Source organism: Mus pahari, chromosome 5, assembly GCF_900095145.1.
Source record: "Mus pahari chromosome 5, PAHARI_EIJ_v1.1, whole genome shotgun sequence".
Classification (NCBI taxonomy): domain Eukaryota; kingdom Metazoa; phylum Chordata; class Mammalia; order Rodentia; family Muridae; genus Mus; species Mus pahari.
This window is the reverse complement of record NC_034594.1, coordinates 41329169-41353489: the sequence shown is the minus strand read 5'-3', so window position 1 is coordinate 41353489 and position 24321 is coordinate 41329169. Positions and strand designations below refer to the sequence as shown.

Sequence of the window (24321 nt, the reverse complement as noted above, 5' to 3'; positions counted from 1 at the left end):
GTTCATGTAAATCCATGCCATTTTAAAGTGACTTGGTAACTTTCAATGACTAAAAAGATCCTCAAAACCCTCACAGTTTGCCATCTATGATTCTCCAGTCATGGTTTGTTTTATGTTAAATCCTCGTGTTTGGGGCAGCAAGCACAGAAACTGTCGCTTAAACTGGAGCCTTTGCCAGGAATCTGATTCACAGGTTCTGAGTCAGCGCTTACACCCACCCCTCAGTGCTCATGACTCTGAGTGACAAAGTCTACACTTTGCCTAATTAACTTTTCTTTGTCCCCGATACCTTTTCCTCCTTCTCAGGGAAGAGCCATGTGTGTGTGTGTGTGTGTGTGTGTGTGTGTGTGTGTGTGTGTGTGTTTGTGCTCTACTTGGAGAGGATGAAAATGGATAGTGTTACCTTTCCTTTTATCTTGTGGACTATAGGTGCCAAACGGATATAATATACTACTATCATTTCGCCTGGAGGTACTCAGAGCTTCTTGACAGTTCTCAAAGCATGGTCTGGAAAGTGCTCCACATTCTGAAAGCTCCTAAGGGACAGAAACAAAAGTTACATTTTGAAAATACATTCTAATTTGAACAATTGAAGCGGAGTGCTTGCACTGGTCCTTGTCAGGATCATCTTGAAAGTCTCAAGCACGTATATCTTTAATAGTGCCTCCAGCCCTATCAGATCAAACATCTTTCAATATGAAATAAACAGCACGGACAATGTAGTGTTAAGGATTATGAGTGCTGATAGCCAACACAAAAGAGGATTAACTTTATTATTCTTTCCCCCACTTACAACTGCCTTCTTTCAAATTCTCTCCCATCTGGGAGTACAGCTTGTGGCAGTGTCAATATGAGAATACAGTTCATGCCAAGGGTGTTTCTCTGCCAACCAGCTGGTTCCTCTCTCCCTCTGCCACTCTCTCTCTCTCCCTAGCTAAGTGCATATGCTCTAGGACAAGTCAGAACCCAAGCAGTATTTGTCACCAGAATGTCATGGTTGTGTCCCATGGTGGACCTCAGGCCTTTGGCCAGATGCTAAAGTAATGGCTGTGACAAGACCAGACAGTGGTTCTCCTTAGAGTCTTCTTTTTTCCTTCTAGATTCCCCTTTCCTGTTTGCATTCTGACAGTCTGCAAACAAATTCACAGTTTTCTGCAAACTGCTGTATCCAGAATAACACCCCCCACACCATGGTCCCCAGGTGCTGAAGAGGGAGCAGGGGACAGGTGGTGACAGAAAGCTCAGTGATGTTTTCAAGGAGACTGTGGTGCAGTGAGCTTTCTTTTGCTCATTGTTCCTATTATTTGTCTTCCTAATAGGTTTCAGGGAAATAAACGATTTGGATGTCATTCTGTAGCTCTTCTTCCCTTGGCCATTTGTGAGAGGCACATGTCGCAAACACAGACCTACTCCCCACGCTCCTTCCTCCAGGAAAGCACTTGGCTAAAACAATGCATTTGATTTTACTTTTTCCTTCTTTAGTTCCCAAGAAATTCAGTATCTAGCTAAACAAAACATTTGAAGCATTCACTTCTATTCTATATCCTAAATAATTAAAATGTTTTTGGCTGCGTAGGGCTATTAACTTCCTGTGCAGGCTTCTAGCAGGGCTTGCACACCTACCATGTTACCCTCCTGCTGTACTGCTAGTCCAATGAAAGCAGGTACAGTCGACCAGTGGCTCCTATGGTAAACTTGGAGTCCCAGCAGGCAGGAGGGTTGGGACTTGCTTTGCATCGCCTCCTGTTTTCACTTAACGATAACAACAAGAACAAAAACAATTTTTTTCTGCTTTCCTAGCTCTTTGATAAATGACACAATCAATGTCCCAACAACTGATCAGTAACGGGCCTAATTAAAGCATCCAGCCTGTAAAACAGAGCTGTCGTGGAGGCCTCCATTAGTGTCCCAGCCAATAAAAAATATAATGGATTTTTAAACATGTTCTGCCTCTGCAAAGATGAGCTGGCTGCAGCCGGGAGGGAAAAAAAAATGTTTTGGGAAAGGGAAAAACAAAACCAGGTCATAACCCATTTTTAAATACCAAGTCTCTAGGCGCAAACAGAATCGCAATTCAACCTGAAGCTCATTCTTTGAAAAGCATGCTTCTGTTCAAAATGATTCTGATTCAATCACAGGCTCATTATGTATTCTTCCTGAGGTTCTCATCAAAACTGTTTACCTATCTTGTACAACTGGCTAATGTGGGGGAAAAAAAACAACAACTTTATATTTTGACTTTTCTTAAGCAGTGCCTTCATTTCTTTTCAACATCAGTATAATGTTCCAGCAATTATGTTGGCATTCTTGCCAAATCTAACTAATTGATTCGCCCTGATGTCTGAGCAGTGCATAGACCTCCTCTGAGTTATGGATGCTTTTCTGTGGACCAGAGGGCACTTGATGCTCTGTGGGGATAGATGGAAAAGCAGGTGTGCACAGCATACACTGTGCACAGCATATGCATGACACAGTGCAGAAGATTCGGGAGACAAGGTAGCTGATTTCCTTAAAATTTAATAAAGATAAGCTGTACATTAGGCTTCTGTCGTTATAAGCAATAATACTCTTTAATCTTCATGGCTACTACAAAGATTCTCAATAGCTAAGAGTCAAGTGCCTGCTCGTTCCCCATGGAAAGCATGTAAATACTAGGGAAAACAAATGGATCTTGTTTAAATGTCCTCATAAAAACTGCTTTTTGTAACAGTTCCTATTCCTGATCGATCCCCTGGTGAACTATATTAACAAGACACGTGTGAGGATGGGCAAGGAGTTGAAACTTAATCCTTTCTTCTGATGGGATAATGCCAATCCCAGTCCACTCTAGACTGTGGAACTAAGGATGAGAATGCTCACAGCCAAGTCCTCAGACTCCAGGAGCTGGGCTATCACATACATGCACTGCCATTCACATGTATGTTACAGAGAGATCTGGGATGAGGGAAGAGGAAAGGTACAGGAATCTCACGGTGTATTAAAAGCACACTCATTCTTTCCTTTTTTGGTTTGGTCTTTGTCGTCTGTATGAACATGGCTCTCTGACAGCCCTTTCCATTCTTTTCTCTTGGTTGAGGCATCTTTGTTAAAGGAAACTCTAATGTGCTCATATATGAGAAGGGATGACTGAGACCTCCCCTATGCTGCCTTCAATTTACTGTTCAATAAGTGGGTTCCTTGCATCCCAAGCTCTATAGGAAGCACCAAATGATACCAGATAGGACCTTCTCTCATGTTAGGAAGCAGTAGATGGGGTGTTCAACTATGTACATAAGTGAAGGCCATTAAATATTCATGAAGGCTCTGTCACTTAAGCAGACGCACATGTGGAAAACAAGCTCATTCATTATATATAGTCTCCAGTAATTGGCCAATTTACATTTATTTAACATCTACAAGGTTATGTACAAAGGAGCATAAAAGGTAGTTACTCTTTCCCAATAGATGATAATACAGCACAGGAAGATACTCTGTCATTTCACAACTCAAGACCCCTCTGGCAGAGGAAGTAGGTCTTACATGAGGCTTTTATTCATTTGGCAACATTTATTGGAAGTTTATCACATTGGGAGAAAGGAAACTCAAACAGTGGATAAAGCGGATACCTGTACCTGTCTTCTACACTTCAAACACTCACATGAGCTATACCTTCATGGTCAGGAAATAGTAAACTGAGAATTCTTAACTCAAGTCATCCACGTATGATACAAGGATTCCCACTGACACACATCTCATCTTCATACTTTTTCATTTTTAAATTTTGGTTGAACTTATGACTGGAGCTGATATTTGATATTAGTTTGGTAAGTAGTATATACTTTTACTTTATATACAGCTATAGTACTGAAACATATCTTGGCCTTAGAGACTATCCTAATGTGATACATAATATGCTGCTATTTTTGTTAATTTTTATGAACTTACTCATTTCTCCTAAATTAATTTTGGAAATATTTAATACTTACTCCTTCATGAGTAATATAAAATACTGTTTTAAGTCAATTTTATTTACAATTTTGTGTAAGTGGAATGTTCAGGTATATCAGAATTTAAGATCTACTTTATACTCAAGGTTTATATGTAAGTGGACATTTTTCTGACATTTAAAAATCATGATCAAATATTTAAAAAGCGATAGGATCTCCATTTATTTAATAAAATGAAGCACAAAGTTTGCTCAACAGATCAAACTTGAACTTAGCTACACTTCAGGGCTGTATTGTCTAAGTGCAGTTTATATAAGGTATATAGAGATTTTGATTATCTCATAATAACCTCCACAATAAACACTGTATATAATGTATATATCCATCCAATCAGGAACCTTCTAAGGTATGGACCCTGCTAGTACACCACCAAAATTTTATTAAGAAAGATGCTTTTTAACTGGTCATGCATGAAGACATGTTCTTGAGATAAGTATGATTTAGTAAGTCATAGCATGAGTTGGAGTAATAGATTATGGCTTCAAATTAAGTGCATAATTATTATTATTAAGAATAAAAGTTGTGTTGAATAAAATTATATAAAATATATTTCATGTGAATTTCTATTTAAACTGATATACAAACTGTTTTCTTGAAAATAGTTTGAGTCAGAATTATGTCAATTTATAAACTCTTTCTAAATTAAAAATATTTAAAGTCTCAAAAAAAAAAAAAAGAAAAGAAAAGAAAGATACTTTTTGAAAAAGAAGTCTAGAACCCTACCAATTTCTGAGCATAGGCCCTGGTAAACATAGACCTGTGATATTTGATAAATGATTTACTTTATTTGCATATTTCAAGTGTTTTTATTGTATCTAGAATAAACAAGCACCTCTCTTTTTTTCGTATATCTACCAGAGTCTCCCTGTGGTATATATTCCCAAGTACAGACTCAATAAACGTCAACCTGTAACATGAATGATAGAATCTGCATATTCTAGAGGCTATTTGAGCAATTTTTAGGAAAATCAAGAATGGTACCACCTCCAATGGTCTCTTGGGTCTCCTCAGAATCACCAGCTGGATCATGCCCCGGATGTTCCCCTCCATGGACATGGATCGCCTGAGTGTTTCCATGGCTTCGTGGTTGGACTTTCCCAGAAGAGTCTCCCCGTTAACAGCAATCAGTTGGTCATTCATTCGCAGACGGCCATCCTGAGGCAGAGGAGCGAACACAGTATGAGACCAGGAAGCATGGTGATGGCGGGAAGCTGTTTAGAGGAACATTTCAAGTATGAAAATGAGAGACTTGAGCCGGGTGTGGTGGCGCATGCCTTTAATCCCAGCACTCGGGAGGCAGAGGCAGGCAGATTTCTGAGTTTAAGGCCAGTCTGGTCTACAGAGTGAGTTCCAGGACGGCCAGGGCTATATAGAGAAACCCTGTCTCGAAAAACCAAAAAAAAAGAAAGAAAGAAAGAAAAAGAAAATGAGAGACGTAAATGTAAACCTTAACTCCTAGGAACGATCTATCTTTTAAGGCAGGCTGAGGTTCTGGAGCTTTTCAAGCAGTCGAAACTAACAGCAGCGATCTGTGGGAAAGGAATTATCTGTAGACATTTTAGAGTCCCGAGCCGCAATAACTGAGACATTTGTGATGTTTCTTACCTAAGTCACTGTCTGGCAAACATATGAATCTAACACACTTTTTCCATTTGCTCTAGCAAAGACGATGTTGAGACTCGAGGAATGGAGGTTAAGAAACAAGAGCGACAGCCATCTCAAAAGCAGGGTTTGCATTTTCAGACAGAGAGAGACATGCTTGAAAACTCCGAGTTTCACAGCATAATGTGTCTCCTACATATCACTGCCAGCTCTATGAATGAAGTGAACAAATTCCTCATATAATTTTCTCTAACCCAAAGCACGCGTTACTTATCCACTGTTCTGCAGAAGAACACAGATATGTATAATGAAGATGCAATTTGCCCTAATACCTCTAGCAGGAAAGCGAATTTTCCTGGGATGTTCAGGTTAATAAACACTTTTGTCCAGCATCTCTTAGAAGAGACGACATTTACCACTAAGCACTAGGAACCCTGATGTTTGGAGAGTCAGCCTGATTCCTCTACCCATCATGCAAAGCACTTCATTCAGAAGTCACCTTCAGCCAGAAGCCTTCCATTGACTAACATATCTAGTGGTGGTTGATAACCTGGGAGATCTGCTCTTCAAGAAGATAACTTGGGCAGACCACAGTTCTTCCTCTCTCTAGGAAGACTGGGGGAGAATGGTGCTTACAATGTTTGCAGGCTGGCGGCTATCCAGCTACTTGACACTCAACCACAAGGTTCAGATACAATTAGGAATCCTGTCCTGGTGCTGATGCGAATACATTTAACAGAAGTAGGAATAAGATGCATAGAGGTTTACTTTTTCAGAGACTTATTTTGTTAACTACCTTTGGTGATGCTCACAGACTCAATGAGTTAAGGAGATCCACATTTTTATAATAATGTCCATAAAAATACATAATAGTGGAAGTATAACTATAACATGCCCCCAGTCATGATAGCATGTCAGATGAGACTTACACGGCTTAAGTTTTGTAAACTTTGACCCTTCAGCCCTCTCTCTTCTAGTAGTCTTCTTTCTCTTGGCTACAGTTATGTGGTGCTTAACTCAATGGAAAAGAGTTCTTGCAGTAGGAGGTCCCTAGGATAGATGTTCAAATGAGCAGAATGAAATGCAGAAGTGAAGAAAGAAACCTTCCTGAGAAATGATCCAAACAGACACCCAGTTAAGAAGGGAAGCCAGTCATTACATTGAGCCTTAGAGAGAAAGTCTGTGGCCTAGTTGATGACCTTCAACCAATGCAGGACAGACGTCAGAGGACTTGTTCCCTAGTGCACAGAGAAAGAGAAGGAGAGAGAGCTGTTAGCCCAGAGAGCATGTAGAGATGCCCTGCACATTACCTGATAGATGGGTTGTTGGTCACACAGGATTAAACAGGCCACACAAAGAAGTGCAGGTTCACTTGAGAGCAGCATTGAGAATGGCAAAACAATGGGATCAATAAAGAATGTGTAACTGTTCAGAGGCCTGCCTGCCTCGTGGGAACTCAATGCCTCCTCCCTCTGGTTTTGGAACTTCACTTAACCTTTACCCTGATTTACCAAGAAAGAAATCTCTCTTCTGCTATTCAATTGTGAATCAGGCACACAGAAGAATAGGATTAAGCCTCTGTGAATGGCGAGATGGGTAAAACAACCACAGCCTTAATGGTTTAGTCACATGAAGTGAAGCATCTATCCCAATTTGTCATATGATAGGAGGACCACTGGGCTGAATCCTGTCACTAAAATTCTCCTAATGTGGCTGGAAGCTGATGTGCAGATTTTGAGGATGAGGATGGAGAAGAGTGAGACACAGGACACGGATAGTGGCACTGTTAACAGGAAATGAGGCAGTATTAAGTTCTGTAGAGGTCTGCCAGGTAGGAGGATGCCTCATCTACCATGGCAGGAAGAAGAACAACAGAAACTGGAGGAACCTGAGAAAGAATTTAATGAGAGGGAAGAAAACAATTGTCTATAAAAGCTTGTACCAACAGCTACTAATATAAACTTCTTTCTAGCTACACCCTAGGTCTCAGCCATCTCTAGAACATTCAAGTACGATGTGATTACTACAGCAAAGTCCAAAACAAGAATACAGGTCAGGAGACCCACCCCAGAGCCTCTGGAGTTTTTTTTTTTCTGAGACAGTCACATTTATCACATATGTCACTAGAGAGTTGTGGGAACAATAAAAACCCACACACTCTCGTTTGCAGGAGTGGTTGTCCTGTTGCTATTAGTGTGTGCTTCTTGCTCATAAGATAAATGATGGGTAATTTCATTAATGGTAATACCAGGAAGACCATAGTGTCCTAACATTTAGTATGCTATCATAGCGATTTGAGCTTAGAAAGGTCCTCAGCGGCCATCTTGTCTAACCCCTTCCATTTACAGATGAATGATATAATGCTCCAAGAAGACATCGTTTATCTAACACCTATTAAGAGAAGGCACTTCCATGTGTATTCAGACTGGCTCAGCTGGTTAAGACCAAAGTTGGAAAAGAACAGAACAGACCATGTCCTGAATTCACTAGGGTGTTCTAGCTACATGAATAATAGTGACTCCCTCCAGAAGATTTCAAGGAAAGACTTCCAAAGCCAGTAAAGACAATATGCCACATGTATCTTCAGAAAGATATCAGTGTTTGAAATCTAGGGATATACCCAGAATGTATGGTAACAGGAAAGTATAAGAGATGCCTAAGCAAACTGGAGGATGTCTTCTACTAGACATCTTCTAACATGATGTTGCTTGAAGAAAGAATTACTCAAACTCAAACATATCCCTCAGGAGCTTGTATATCTTTGAAATAATTTTCACCAATGAAGTTAGTTTTCTATGACACTTTTTTTTAATTAATATTATGTTCAGATAATTATTTGGGCATGAGAGTAAAATACCACAACTTTATATAAGTGAATACAAATACCCCAGTCTTTTTAGGAAGTTTCTCCATCAGATTCTGGGCCATACTTATACTTTTCAAAAGAAATAAATCTTGGGTTTGCAAGATGGCTCACAGAGTAAAGGCGCTTGCCATGTAAACCTGGTGATGGAAGTTCGGTTCCTGAAACCCACAAAGGTGGAAGGAAAGAACTGACTCCACAGAGCTGTCCTCTGGCCTCTACATGTGTGTCATGGCATTTGTGCTCACATACATAGACATCATATGAACATGTGTTTACAGTAACAATTATAAATAGTTTACAAGACAAAGAGAATCCTTCTTTCCTATCTTCTTATCAGCAGAACCCTAAGCAACAAAGCTGAGGAGAGGGGATTTAGCCCAGAGTATAAACAAACAGTGACTCCCTCAGGTTACTTTAGTGGAGACATGAAAAACTTGTATGAGAAATAAGTCTTTCTCTATCCTCTGATGGGATGGCTTAGAAAGTCATCAATCCTGACCACTTATCATAAAAGAAGGGATCAAGGGCTCAGAGACAAGATACAGGAGTATTACATCTCCCTTCTGAAAGAGTATCTGTGGAAGCATTTTGTATGAATTCTTCTAATCATTTCTTTCAATGACCTTGTGATATAAATATTACTTCCTCCTATACAGGGATGTAAAGACAGAGGATCAGTTTCATTAATTGATTTCAAAAGGGACTTAGCACAGCCAGCTATTCTTATCTCTCCTCTTTTTTCTTTTTGTGAGACAAGGTCTTGGTTTGTAGAACAGGCTGATTTGAGGCTCACTCTGTAGCCCGCGCAGGCCTCAAATTCACAGCAATCCTACTGCCTCAGCCTTCTGGTGATGAGGATATGTATGTGATCCTATTATGTTATTTTGATTCCCAAATAATATCTCTAGAAATGATCAAGGGTAATAAAACACTGATAAAACATTTAATAAGTTTCTACTGTGTAGTCATTATGCATAAGATAATCGAAACCTTATAACACTGTTTCTTAAAAGAAGAAATTGAGTCTGAGAAGGGTTGGAGTAATTGTTCTAGGACCAGATCTGAACCTGGTCTGGGTCACTCTGGAGTCTTGTTTCCAGGTCCTTTGCTAATATTCCTTAAGCTTTATAGGTTCTTGGACCTCTCTGAAAATCTAATAAAAGTTACAAATCCTAGTCTCTTCAAAGCAAATATGTACACCAGGGTTTCTCTGCAGTTGCACATTTGGATCAGATAATTCTTTGTAATGAGGAGCTGCCATATGTGTTGCAGGCTATTTCATGTGCCTCCCACAGCACTTCAATGACTTCCAGGGGCTCCTGTGACCTCCTGGCTCAGCTCCTGGAGCTCAACTCTTAAGTACTTTCTCTGTTCTGATCTGGTGACATTACGTGGCTCACTGCACTTCTGTTGGTCTGTTTTTATAAAGCCCCTCCATGTAAAACTGTAATGATGCAAAGGAGAGACTAAGAAAACCTAGGTAAAGAGTGGAGCTCTGTAGAATATTCCAGAAGCATGGAAGCTGGCTTTTCCAGGAAGAGTTGGCCATGGCCCAAGGCCAATCCACATTAGTCTAGGGTGTTGAGAGGATTAATCCTGACCAGATGTTGGCTCCTGCTTCTTCATGTTTCTATCAGGACCCTTGGTAAGGCCTCCTGGGATATTATCAACACCCACAGCCCAAACCCCAAAGTCAGACTTCACAGTGTATGTTCCCTGGAGCAGTGCATGCTCTAGGCAAGGTGGCACTTGATTAGCAAGACAATTTTCCCAAATGAATCCTTTTGAAAGCTCTAAAACTACCTTTATGACAATATCTACCTATTGAAAATTTGAAAACAAAACAAAACATAAAATGGATGTATAAAACACTGGTACCAGTTTGTTATCATTTAAAAGAACTAAGAAAGGACAATGTGTAAATAAGCAGTTTGGACCACACTCGATGCCCGTGGTATTCACTTCACACTGCCTTTCCCATGTGAGATGTTTTCAATTTACATCATCTGCCCTAACACATCTAAGAAGGAAGAGAGATCCCCTTCCCAATGAGGGCCCTTCTTCATGTATGTGATTTGGCCCGCATGCTTCCCGAAATTCCTTTGCATGTATTTGATAGCTAGCTCCCTAGCTTCTCTAGCCAGGCTTGGCAGCCATCTTACTCTAACAGTTATTCTCCAGCACAACCAACTCCTCCTTTTCCCAGCCTCCCTGTCACCACGGCTATTTGTCTAATGCTACCCTCATGGAATCAGTTTCTCACACACTTAATTTAGGATCCTTAGCTTCCTAGATTATAGAACGAGGAGATTTATTCTGTGTCTCCAATTTATTATAGATTGCCTAACTCACTCTAGAGGCTAAAGAAGTGCTTGTTAAATCGAGTCATTTGAAAAAAAATCTTTTAGGTACATGGGGACTGGTGTAAGTTTCATCTATAATGAAGAAATCATTTAATTTATAAACTGCACCTAAGAAGAATTGATGAGCCAAGGCTGGCTTCATTACTTTTTGTCGACTGGCCCCATCTTCACTTACTCTGTTATTTGTAAACTTTTCGATGGATTGAATTCAGTCATCATTTGAACTCCACTCCATTTGTGGGGAGTGAGCTGATAAAGACCCCGCATCTGCAGTATTCAGAAATGTTTCTACGGGAACTAAAAAGATCTTCAGAGCATAGACATACATACTCAAAATGATTTTTATATAATGCTTTCAAAACATAGCCTAATCCCCCCTTTAAAAAAAAAAAAAAAAAAAAAACTCCTGGACAAATATAGGACATACATAAAAATGTTGTGGCTTACAGCTTCCTATAGCCACTCTCACCATTTTCACAGCAAGAAAGTTTGAGGCGGCCTGACTGCGCGTCTCAGTACTCACCAGGCTGGAGCACGGTAATAACATTTTGCGGTGCTTGTTTTACATTTTCCTCTTTCCTGTCATCCCAACTCCCTTTCCATCCCTTCCTATCTCCTTCTGGATTTTGTACTCTTAATTTACTTTGGCCTAGAAAAGCAGATTAAGGAAGCTGGTTAAGGCATATGTGTTATACATGAATCAGGAACATTCTGCATGAATGCATAAACAGATTAGAATCTCAGAGATCTTTCCCATGGAAACTTTATTGTATTTACTTTCTTCTTCTTCTCTATGCTTATGGCTTTCTTTTTTCTGGGGTGGGGGCAAGTATGCTTATTAGTTCTGGGTGATGAGAATTACCTGAGGTACTCAACTGGTGCTCTCAATTTTTGTTACCTATCTGTATCCATACATAATTTACATGAACTAATTTAACAAAATGTCAGGTTTTGTTCCAGGAGTAGTTGTGCCAATGGAGAGACAACACACTATGTCCTGAATATGTGGGCAAGCAAAAAGTAAACAAAGTGAGGTCCAGGCTCCACAACAGCTTTAAGGTGCACTTTCTGTGAATTTAAACCTTCCCTCAGGCCTATACTCTAGAAGAGCTCACTAGCTACAAGCTGTGCCACTACCCCCGGGGGATTTTGGAAGGGCATTTAAATTATAAACTACTTTTTAAAAATAGGTACTAGTTTTAGATCCAAAACACCATCATCATGATAGATCAATTTGTATAGATTGCCTTAATCCTTAAGACTATGATATCATACATGCTTTTACACTTAATGTCACCCATGGTATCAAAAAATGCACCCTGAGATGATAGTTTCAAACCTTGTTCTGGACAGACCAAATGTGCTTTTTATTTGTATTTGTACACATGAAAAACTCAGAAGTGATAAAGATTGGCAGGCAAAGCTATAATGGAGGCTGACATAAGATGCTAGAGTGTTAGAAAGTTCAGGATGCGACCGTTTCGTACAGTCCTGATGTTTAAATGCACAAATGATAACATGAATTAATGCCTGCTAAGAGTTTCAAGGCCTTAAAAGAAAAATGACTCACAAGTATTTTCCTTATATTTTTTGCTAGTAAACATCAAATCATAAAATTCTTACTACATGTGTCGATTATAAATCTCTTGTTTATTTGAGGGCCACTCTTCAGTACTTGGTCTGTAAAGCTGAAGGTGGTAGTGTACCTGCTGGAAACCCAGACTGCCTAGATCTCTGAGGTACAAGCTAGAATGCCACCAAGTACCAGTGATAACTCAAAGTCCTCCTGCTGGTAGGAAATGCATCAGCTTTCAGAAAAACGGGGGGCTGAAGAAATCATTTAACATTAGTGTTCCTTTAAAAGCTGTCCCTTTTATCTTCCTTTGCATTCATTAATTATAGATATGCCACATGATTTATAGATACTGGCAGAAATAGAGGTGAAAATTACTCAGGCTGGGTGCTCTGAGCTGACTCTGCTAAGAGGGTGTGATACCACTAACTGCTCCCCATTATGTAGAGACCTCACATCTGGTCCTGACTTCCAGATCTACAGCTTATAGGCGTGGTCTTCCCCTAAATTCAGCTTAATCACTTGAAAGTGATTGTTGTGAATACTTGTACTAGCTACAGTTCTCATATCCACTCTGAAGTAGTAAAGACTCTATGAAATTCTACATCTTTGCGAAGAATCACCCCAAATTTGTTGAGCATACAGAATCAAGCTACTTAAATGATATCTATTTCACGTTCTGGGTGCGTACATTTGCAATTAGCTATGCTAGGCATTTTTCTTATACTTAATTTCACCATCATCAAGTAGTATTTATTAAGCACACATTGGACTAAATTATTTTTGTACAGAGTAACATTCTTAAATGCATTCTCTCTGTTTAAGAGTCCTTAAATAATCCATCTACCTGATACATCACATTTGTTTCCCTTAGCAACAAATAAATAAATAAACAAATAATAAAATAAAATTTTAAGCTCTTAAATTTGAATTTTTATCTTATTATTTCAGGTCTTCAATAGTTTATCTTCCGTTCCTAACAGAAAATTCAAATGTAAGCAGTATAAACCAGAACCTGTGTGGTGTACTGCATGCAATTCTCATGCTTATGATAATGTTTACAGCTCCTCTAAATTTATAAAAAATTATCTTTTCTGAAAATTATTTCAGAAAAAAGCAGCCTAAGTAATCGTAAGCAATAAATATAAAATTAATAACAAAATAAAAATATATTAAAGTTTATGTAATACAGTTCATTAGGAACAGAGGAAAAATCATTGAACTTGAAAATATTTAGCAAGTGATTAAGAATGTAGAGTCTTCAACAGACTGTAGACACTGTGCCTGTGTGACCCCGGAGAAAATACAAAGTCGGGTGTTAACATACATTTGGAAAAAAGGGATATTTTTCCAAATGCAGAACTTATGTTTCTTTCCGTTTAATAGCAACAACAACACATTTTACTTGAAGTTTCAATCACAAAAATGAATTTGAAAAAAACACCCTCAAGGACATCATAATCTCATTGTAGTTATGGTTCTTGTCCGCAGAGAATCTAACACCTACTCTTACAGTCCGTATACTTTGTTTCTAGGAGCAGTTACAGTATTTTTTGGTACAATGCCCAGGAAGAATGACAGAAACTAAAAAAGAGCAGAAGCCTGCAACAGGTGCACTGTGGAAGTGTATTAGCATCGGGACTGCAAGAGGTAGCCTGGTGCTGGTGTGGTCCGTGCACAATGTAAATGATGTGATATAACTCATAGAGAGGCTTCAGAGGTTCGCAAGGAACTACAGAGACTGCATTCTGGGTGTTATTTCCCTTGCTCTGCTCGTGTGTGTGTGTGTGTGTGTGTGTGTGTGTGTGTGTGTGTGTGTGTCTGTGTCTGTGTCTGTTACATACATGCATAACCAAAAAGACGGGGCTCCAGAATGCCTGCGCATGCGTGCTGTGTAGATGTGTATGGAGACTGAGCCTGACAACAGGGCGTCTTTCTGCAATCACTTCTCAGTCTCTAGGCTCTCTCTATTCCCCACTTATTTTCTTGGGTGTCACTTCTTACACTGTATATTTAATGATCTGAGTTAGTTAAGTATTTGGAGACCTTTGAGTGCAGTAGACCTGAAATTCAACTTGCCCTGAAAAGAGCTCAAGTTCCTCCTTGTTCCCCAAAGAGCTCCAGAATAGCTGCATGCATTTAGAAGCAAATAGAGGGTTGTCTTTTTATTAGAAATAACCCAAAGACGGAACAGAGAATCTTGAAAGCAAGAGAAGAGAGAAGAGACAAAAGGTCCTCAATTAGAATCAGGGTCATTCTGAGATGTTACATCCGCCAGTAGCTGGTCTGCCTTTGTTTATATCAACAGACACTCTCAGGAGAATACAGCACTCAGAATCCACAGGAAGACTTTGGTCATACTTTTCAAAGTAGTTTAGTTTTCAGCAATCCACCTTCCCTTAAGGGAGAAACACCTTGAGAAGCAATTAGTGGTATGAAGGGCTGGGAGACAAAGATGGCTTCAGTAGAAAAAATACTACTTTGTTGATGTCAGGTAAAATCCTAGGGCCAGATGCTAACATGGGTGTCCCTGTGCTCTTCTCCCCTGCCCCAGGGACACGACAGTCTGTTACATTTGTTTCTCTCCAACCAGGACAGGAACAAAGTCTCCAAACAGTTTTTGTAAGACATAATCCAGATTTATGGAACAGGTGGCAATTTTCTGAGGAGTAACAGTGGATTATTGGGCTAGCAGGAAAAAAATTAAAAAGTACAATTTCCTTCATCTTAATTGGGTTCCTTGTGAATAAAGCTCAGGCCTGTACTCTGCACAGTGAACGAGGTAAACAAGACAAATGAGTACCAACCATTCACAACAAGGCGAAATGCATGATTGATGCCTCTTACTGTTTAAGAACAGCTATAAATATGCTGTCCAGTAGTTTTCAATGGTGTGACGGTCTGACTCAGCAGACCCATGTCAGGAAGAAAATTTACATAAATACAAAGTGAAATCTCTCTGCAAGAAATAGGACTATTAGAAACTGCTTAGGTAAGGAACTGCACACTTACACAAACAAGAGTCACATATTAAATGACACACCAATATCTGCTGGAGCTGAAGTTATTGCCCATTTAAAAAACAAAAGCAAAAGCAAAGATGTCTGCTTTTAATTTCTAAGAAGTCATCTTGGTTTCAATTTCATTCTAAATAAATTCTGCAGGAAGAGCTGTCATTAGCAGTGAGAAGAATAACAGCAAGCATAGCACCTGGCCTTAAACAAAGCAGACACTTGGACAGCTTGCTAAGAAGGGTGAGCATAATGCAAAACTACCAGGGAGTAGTCCCTGATTGCAATTAGATGACCACAATCGGATGGTCTGAAATTGTTTTCACCCTAAAGCAGTATAGCATAGGCTATGAGTCCAATGTTGTATTCAGCAAGTCTAGGTTATCTCCTAAGAGTGGAGCCTTGAAGTCATTGTCATGCACAATCCCCCTTTGACAAAATGACATAATGAAAATGTGAAAAATGAATAAAATTAGAGATTCCATTTTAAATACTTCTCATGGAGCCTAGCGTATATAAAGCCGTAAGTATAACGGATGCTGATACTTGCTGCCGTTATCATTCAGTTTTCAAACCCATCCTGGTTGTCTTATTCGAGACCCATTAATGGGTATTTTAGATTCGTTCATGACCTCATTGCTTTACGAATTTCCACGCCCACACTTCTGCCAGTTCCACTGTGGCAACCATAGTTTCTTTCCCTTGACCTTGGATTCCGTCTTAGGACTACTCTGATCGGTTTTGTATGTGTGGTGTGACAGTGTGCCCCTTCAGAGTTCAACCACTATGAACATCTCCCATAGCTACTAGCCCTCTGATATCTGCTGGCCTAATGCCAAAGACTTGGTAATATATGCAGAACTTATTACACCTGTAGACCTACCGTTTGACAGAAAACACCCAGCCTACGCCAGAACCTCTACCACCACCAGTAGTAGCTGCCCTGCTACTGCACTATAAATGAAATAAAAGCTTATTGATTTAATCACTGGACCTTTATGATTATTGATCATGTGACACAAGCTAACTGAACTGGAGAATAAATTAAAGAATTACCTATCTATAGTGCAAGTCACATGCTCCAAGGAAGAAGATATCAGCTTAGTGCTTAAATTGAAGAAAAAGTGGAAGTGGGGGGCACTGAAAGACGGCGCTTCCTTAAAGCAAGAATTCTAAGACCTGACTATTCTTGAAAGGTCTAAGTAGCTCGTCTCAGCTTTGGTATGAGGGGATGCACATAGTTAACAGGAAGATCATTTGCCACAGTTAGCATTCATTAGAGGCTTTGTTAGGTACCAAGCCAAAGACTCTACATCAGTAGTTCTCAACCTTCCTAATGCTACAGCTCTTTAACACAGTTCCTCATGCTGTAGTGACCCCCACCAGAAAAGTATTTTGTTGCTACTTCCTGGCTGTAATTTTGCTGCTGTTATGAATTGTAATGTAATGTCTGATATGCAGGATATCTGAAATGCAACCCCACAAAGGGGTTTGCAAACTAAAGGTTGAGAGCTGCTGCTCTATGTATTGCATCTTAAAGCATAGCATAGCACTAGCTCATACGCACTCTAAACTTCACTGGCTTCCTAAGCGAGGAATCAGGGCCGGTTTGGAAGAGTAATTTGCCTATGTCTATACAGGAAGAGAGTAATGAAGGTAGGACCCCAACTCTGGCATATCATTACATAACATGAGTCAATGGTAATCAGGGACACAAACATGCTGTCCTTTTTTACAATCACTTTCCTCCTCTCAGCCTGTTGTGTGCATTAATTCCTTAATCCCTGAGGCCTTATGGACTAGGTTCTGCAGATAAGAAAATGAGAGATAACTAGCCAATATCTATGCCAACAGCTTCACACGGACACCAAGCAGTGGTAGCACTGGATTTGAACACAGGCAATCCAGTGAACTACTAGACCATGCTATCGGCTTTGGTCTCACAGGCCACCCCAACATGAAAGAGTAGGGCAAACTCTTCTCTCCTTTCTGGTTTTGTACAAGCTTACTTGGGTGCTTAAAGCGGACCACATTGTGGGCGCTGTGGTTATCTTCAGGTGTGGAGAATGATGAATGAACTGTATTCTACAGTCATTCTTAGAACCCACTAAGCTTGCATTTGTTTGAAAGCACAATTTTCCCATTTGCTGCCTTCATGTCAATTCATTTCTAGTTTTGATTTTCTCATTATTTAGTTTTAGGTGCTACTCTGCTAAGTTATAAATTCAGAGGACTGTTAATGAACTAATTAAAAGAATAGTCTTAAATGATGACTTTTCAGATCTTAGGAAGTACAAGCATAAGAAAGTGGCGCCTAGATCACTTCAGTCCACATACACACTTCCAGGCTGTAGCAGGTCTTCCAAGCGCCGGCACCCAGGCAAACATCACACCCTTACCTTGAAAGCAGCACCGCCATGGATGATGGATTTGATAAAAATTCCCAAGTCAGTTCCAGTTTCTCGAGATTTATTCCCTTTCAAGCTAACCCCAAGGCCAGCAGAGCCGGATTCATTCAGGGGGATCTCCAAGGTGAGCTGCTCGCTTGACTCCAGGGAGAGTGCATAGCAATCAGGTTCTCCTTTCTGTTGGGAAGAGAGGAGAGGAGAGGAGGGCTGATTATCAGTTCACCTTCTCAGATGACCTAAAGCAGATGCCATTGGCAAGATGAGGTGTCTGGATCTCCAAGAGTTATCTTCCTGCCAGAGCTGCTATCCACCCCCTACCTTCTGTAACACTCAGCCACCATAACTACCACACAACAAAGTGCTCTCTCGGGATAGAATTTGGTAATGGTCAAGAAAAAAGACCACTTCAGGAGGCTAAAACTGTAAAACTTGAAACATTCCGTAGACTCTTGAAAACACAGAAGGCTATTTTAAAAAAGTTAAAGAGGCTGGATGATGTTAAACTCAACAAATGTCAGGTTTCAGAATATTCTTAGACATTATTCATCCTCAACATGTCTATCTCATGGGATTTCTTAATATATAGAAATTTGTGAAAGTTTTGGAGAAATACTACACTTATATAATTTGAGACATATCGTTTAGCATGGAAACCATAATATTGGTGAAGATTATCAATAGAGGACAGAGCACAGATAAAAGTTCATTTTAAAGTTAGAGAAACATTTTTAATGGATTTAAATCCATTAAATTTAATTGAAATTGAATTTAATTTCATCTTATCAAAAATCACGCTTTAAGCTTATATCTTTGTATAGCAGAGCCCCCTAAAGATAAATAAGCTCCTAGATTGCAATAAAAAGTAATTATGCATAATAAATATTCATGTCCTCCATGACAAATGACACTGATCCACTAGCAAACTCGTCTCTAAACAGACAGAGCGTGGTGGCAAAGGGCAGGCTTCTGGGCCAGCTCTCCTGGGAGAAGTGTGTGGCTAGTCATACTCGGTACAGAGGGTCTTCAGTTACACAGTTGTGAGAACCAGCACGTGCTAAGTGTGTGACAAGTGCCCACAAGCCCCTCCAGCACCTCTTCAACCTTGCAGGAATGTGAAGGGGCCACAGTGCTTAACTGGAAAATTTGAAAATGAGATGTTCCTGAAAACCATCCACTCAGCCTAGGCTGGCAGTTACTTCCTCTCTGTAATTATGTCTAGAGACTCTCATCTTAAGGTCACTTTGAGGTGACTCCTCTGTAAAATTGAGTATTTAAAACATCATCATGAGTGTCTGGATGTCAGTCTCAAATTCGTATAAAATCAGAAGTAGCAAAGAACCCATAATTAAAACAGGATTAAGGGGTCTGATCATAGCCAGAGCCACTGACCTGACATTTTCAATCCCCTAACAAAAAAGACAAGAACCCACATTTAACATGTAAAAAAATAAAAAAATAAAAAAAAAATGGTTCTTTCTATTGCTTTTTTTTTTTAATATAAAAGGGTTACTGAAATGATTCTGACAAAAGGTTGTTCAAAGAAATGGAACTACATTGCCTAATTTAATAAATCTATGGTAGGTGGCTCTCTCTCTCTTTTTCTCTCTCTGCGTGCATGTGTGTGTGTGTATTTGTGTGTGTGTGTGCTCATGTGCATGTGCGCCTGTTTGCTAACTCATTGTATTAGCTAATAAGCAAATTCTATTTCTGGAATCAAAGTTATAGTCCCCTGGTTGTTTTTCTTTTGTTCTTGTTTTCTTTTCCTCTTAATTGATAGAGAATTGGTATTCTTTTTTTTATTAGATATTTTCTTTATTTACATTTCAAATCCTATCCCGAAAGTTTCCTATAACCTCCCCCCATCCCTGCTCCCCTATCTCCCCCCCCCACTCCCACTTCTTGGCCCTGGCATTCCCCTGAGCTGGATCATATAAAGTTTGCAAGACCAAGGGGCCTCTCTTTCCAATGATGGCCGATTAGGCCATCTTCTGCTACATATGCAGCTAGAGACAGGGGGTACTGGTTAGTTCATATTGTTGTTCCACCTACATGGTTGCATCCCCCTTCAGCTCCTTGGGTACTTTCTCTAGCTCCTCTATTGGGGGCACTGTGTTCCATCCAATAGCTGACTGTGAGCATCCACTTATGTGTTTGCCAGGCACTGGCATAGCCTCACAAGAGCCCACTATATCAGGGTCCCTTCAGCAGAATCTTGCTGGCATGTGCATTAGTATCTGGGTTTGGTGGCTGATGATGGGATGGATCCCCAGATGGGGTAGTCTCTGGATAGTCCATCCTTTCATCTTAGCTCTAAATTTTNTCTCTGTACCTATAAACTTTCATGGGTATTTTGTTCTTTATTCTAAGGAGGAATGAAGTATCCACACAATGGTCTTCCTTCTTGGTTTTCTTGAGTTTTGCAAAATGTATCTTGGGTATTCTAAGTTTCTGGACTAATATTTGGTTATCAGTGAGTGCATATCTAATGACTTCTTGTGATTGGGTTACCTCACTAAGGATGATATCCTTCAGATACATCCATTTGCCCAAGAATTTCATAAATTCATTGTTTTTAATAGCTGAGTGGTACTCCATTGTGTAAATGCACCACAGTTTCTGTATCCATTCCTCTATTGAGGGACATCTGGGTTCTTTCCAGCTTCTAGCTATTATAAATAAGACTGCTATGAACATAGTGGAGCATGTGTCCTTATTACCAGTTGGAAGATCTTCTGGGTATATGCCCAGAAGAGGTATTGCTGGATCCTCCGGTAGTACTATGTCCAGTTTTCTGAGGAACCGCCAGACTGATTTCCAGAGTGGTTGTACAAGCTTGCAATCCCACCACCAATGGAGGAGTGTTCTTCTTTCTCTACAACCTCGCGCAGCATGTGCTGTCTCCTGAATTTTTATCTTAGCCATTCTGGAATCTCAGGGTTGTTTTGATTTGCATTTCCCTGATGACTAAGGATGTTGAACATTTTTTCAGGTGTGAGAATTGGTATTCTTTACCAATACCTATGTACTATTCAAATCCCTCATTGAAATACCAGAGCTATAAATATAAACACCTAGCCTTTACCTTTGTCCTCCAATATACCTAACTTAGAATCCATAACATTTTACAGTCAATAATGATTTTGAGCCTCTCTGGGATTGAGTTAATTTAAGTCTAATAAAGAAATTCAGCCAGTCAGTGGTGGTGCACGCCTTTAATCCCAGCACTTGGGAGGCAGAGGTAGGTGGATTTCTGAGTTTGAGGCCAGCCTGGTCTACAGAGGGAGTTCCAGGACAGCCAGGGCTATACAGAGAAACCCTGTCTTGAAAACCAAAAAAAAAAAAAAAAAAAGAAAAAAAGAAAAAGAAAAAGAAAGAAAAGAAATACAGAATTAAGCTATAAATTATAGGACAATTGTTTCCAGTATAAATTGTGAGTATTTTAGGATGTAAAACTTGAAAGTTCCTAACTACTTTGGGAATACAGTTATACTTTATTTAAGAATGGGAAAGGAGCTGATAAATACACTCCTAGAATACATGACTTCCTATGGCAAGGAAGTCATGTATTCCTATGTACAGTGTCAGTACATAGACCACAACAGCTTGGGATACCATGGTGTCTATGAGTGTACATTCAAGTCATTTATTTTATGATCAAGGAATTTGCATTTGACAAGTGTATTTGATTAGTAAGATTGACAGTTATTATTGTTTTACTCTAATGTGTCCAATTTGTTATCTAAGTGTAGAAGCAAAATAGAGATCATGCAGAATCATGGTTACCTTTTCATTTCAAAGTTAACTCCCGTCAGGAGTTAACACAATCGAAACAACAAACCAGAGGCCGACGGTGATACAGTTGATGAACTCCAAGTACTTAACCCATGCTAAATCACTTAGCCTCACTATGACCCTAACGGTTTCTTTATTATCAGGGCCATTTTACAGATGAAATGTACAGATCACGGTGCATCACAGCAGGGTACTGTGCTAACAGATCACAAGACGTGTAAACACAGAAGCGTTGGGGTGCCTGAGCAGCATGGCTCCTGGCTCAGACCTTTATTTATTTTTAGTGAAAGGTCCTGAGCCGTTTATTACATGCCTCTGCTGTCTAATATCCTATAGCCATTTTAGTGAAAGCACTGAAAGTTATCCGTGACCTATGATTAAAGATGATGTCAACTATGCTGTAAATTGGTTCTTTTTTTTTTTTTTTTTTTTTTTTTGAGACAGGGTTTCTCTGTGTAGCCCTGGCTGTCCTGAATCTCACTCTGTAGATCAGGCTGGCCTCAAACTCAGAAATCCGCCTGCCTCTGCCTCCCAGGTGCTGGGATTAAAGGCGTGTGCCATTGCCCGGCATGTAAATTAGTTATTGAATGACAAATGTTGTCTATACTTACAGTGTATATTGCACATTAAAATATGTCTACAAGGCTGGGAAGATGGTACAGAGGAAAAAGTGTTTGCCGTCCAAGCAAGAAGACATGGGTTAAGATCTTAAGTATCCATGTAAAAGCTGGGTTTGGCTGCATGAATCCAGAATCTCAGAATACTCAAGTGTACACACAGACATACACCACATAAATACACACATGCACACATAAACATTGAACTCATTACACATTGCCTCACATACCTATTTTTGTGGAAAAACAGAAGTAACATCTCTTAAAACCTGTTCTTATTGAATTTTAAGAATGTAATACCATCTATCAATATGAGCTACAGTCACCATCCAAGTAGTGCAATGATCCCTCATTCATTCTCATGAGCTCTGAAACTTTGCGCCATTTTACCAATACCTGTCTAGTCTTTTCATCCTCCACTAATCACTGTTTTGCTGTGTGCTCCTGAGTTTGATTTGGTCTCTTTGTAAATCTTTTTGTTTCTCTTTTCTTTTTCTGAAACAGTGGGCTTTCATCCCAAATCCCTCACAAGCATCAAATGCAGGACAATCTTCCTGCATCCATCTCACTAGGGCAGGGTTTAGAAATGTGGATTACAAGTGTGAGTGGCTGGCCTGGCAGCCCAATTCTTAACTACTATGCCACTATACATCCTTGTGTTCCAGATTTGTGACCCACCATGACATGATGTAGTCACAGGACATCTCAAGTTTAATTCCTATAATGAAAGTAAAATGATACACAATTTATAGTCTGTGCCAACTACAGATATGCTTCCCATCATTGTTACACTGTAACGGACTCAAGTCATAATTAGGGGCTTCTAATAATGGCAAATTCCCAATGGTGAAGGAAGCCATTACGGTAGTTAACACAGCCATTTCCTCTCTTAGAAATAAATGTTCCTTTACCTAATGTACAAAGGAAAAAAAAATCAATATACTGAATGTCTCCTACCAATAATCCTGGTTTGAACTGCAACTCTGAAAATTAAACTTAAACCTTGTCAGGCAACATTTTGTAGAAGATGGGGAGGTGAATAAAGTACTCGTCAGTATCTTTAATGAAAGACATCAGAGATGAGACCAACCTGGAGTCAATGTCACATCCAGACTACAGATGATCCCTGGCTTGCTGTCTTTTCGCAGGAGTTCCTCCAACTTGTGTCAGGAGAACCCCTATCTTTTCCTCTTACAGAGACCTGCAACTCCACACCAAAAACACGGGCACAGCAAGGGACTCTTGTGAAATACACTTTTAATTTTCCTCCTCATTATTTCTTATAGCTTGTCAGTAGATGTCAATCCTTTGGACACAATGTTCCGAGGGATAGGCTGGGATGGATATTTAAAAGGCCCCCACTATGCATCCCTAAACTCAACATCCCAGCACCTACTAGGTGCCAGTCCCCAGCTTGGACCTCCTCAAGCTTGACACAACAGACCTTTGTGCTGTGGATGTGGACTGTCCTATGCAGTGTGGTTAACCACAGCCCTGTAGCCTCAGTAGTGTTGCTCCTGCACCAGCTGTGATGAGAAATGTCTTAGGCATTGTCATATGTCATCACGGGAAAAATTCTATCCAGTTGAGAAATCACTGGCTGGGTCTAGAAAGCATAACAGAAGTTGCTGGATGCACCATTATTACTAATATGTTCCCGAGTCTCAAGACAACAAACACCCTACAAACTGGGCAGGCCTTCTGTCTGCAGGCTCATGACCAACATTTGGTTAAAACGGACTCGTACAGTCATGATCTCAGTTATGTTTATGGCCTGATGGTTGCTAATTTCCAGAGACAGGTATTCAATGTTTGTGAGATGAACAGAATAGGGGTGATGATAGGCAATGATACATTAATTGGTACAACCCTAAATGATTTATTATACTTATACAAGAATCTAAGACCAAAATATGTGACTATCAAGTACAGTCTATGAAGCTAGTTATATAACTACACTAACACATTTGCTACTTGGTACTTTTCATTTATTAAGCTATTTATATAATATATTGACAAAACATAAAGGTAAATTTTGTGTTCAGGATGCTTCACTTGTGTCACACACACACACACACACACACACACACACACACACACACA

At 39.8% G+C, this 24321-nt stretch overlaps 1 protein-coding gene across 1 annotated transcript in view; it reads right to left on the bottom strand.

Moving 5' to 3' along the window:
* The window catches only part of Pard3b (par-3 family cell polarity regulator beta), a 976275-nt gene that overhangs the window by 406640 nt on the left and 545314 nt on the right, over window positions 1-24321 (bottom strand). Inside the window, exons 11-13 of the mRNA XM_021197960.2 lie at window positions 17801-17986; window positions 4971-5141; window positions 404-536 (exon numbers count right to left, since the gene is read on the bottom strand). Coding sequence (XP_021053619.1) covers window positions 404-536; window positions 4971-5141; window positions 17801-17986 — 490 coding nt within the window. The remainder of the gene's footprint in view (window positions 1-403; window positions 537-4970; window positions 5142-17800; window positions 17987-24321) is intronic.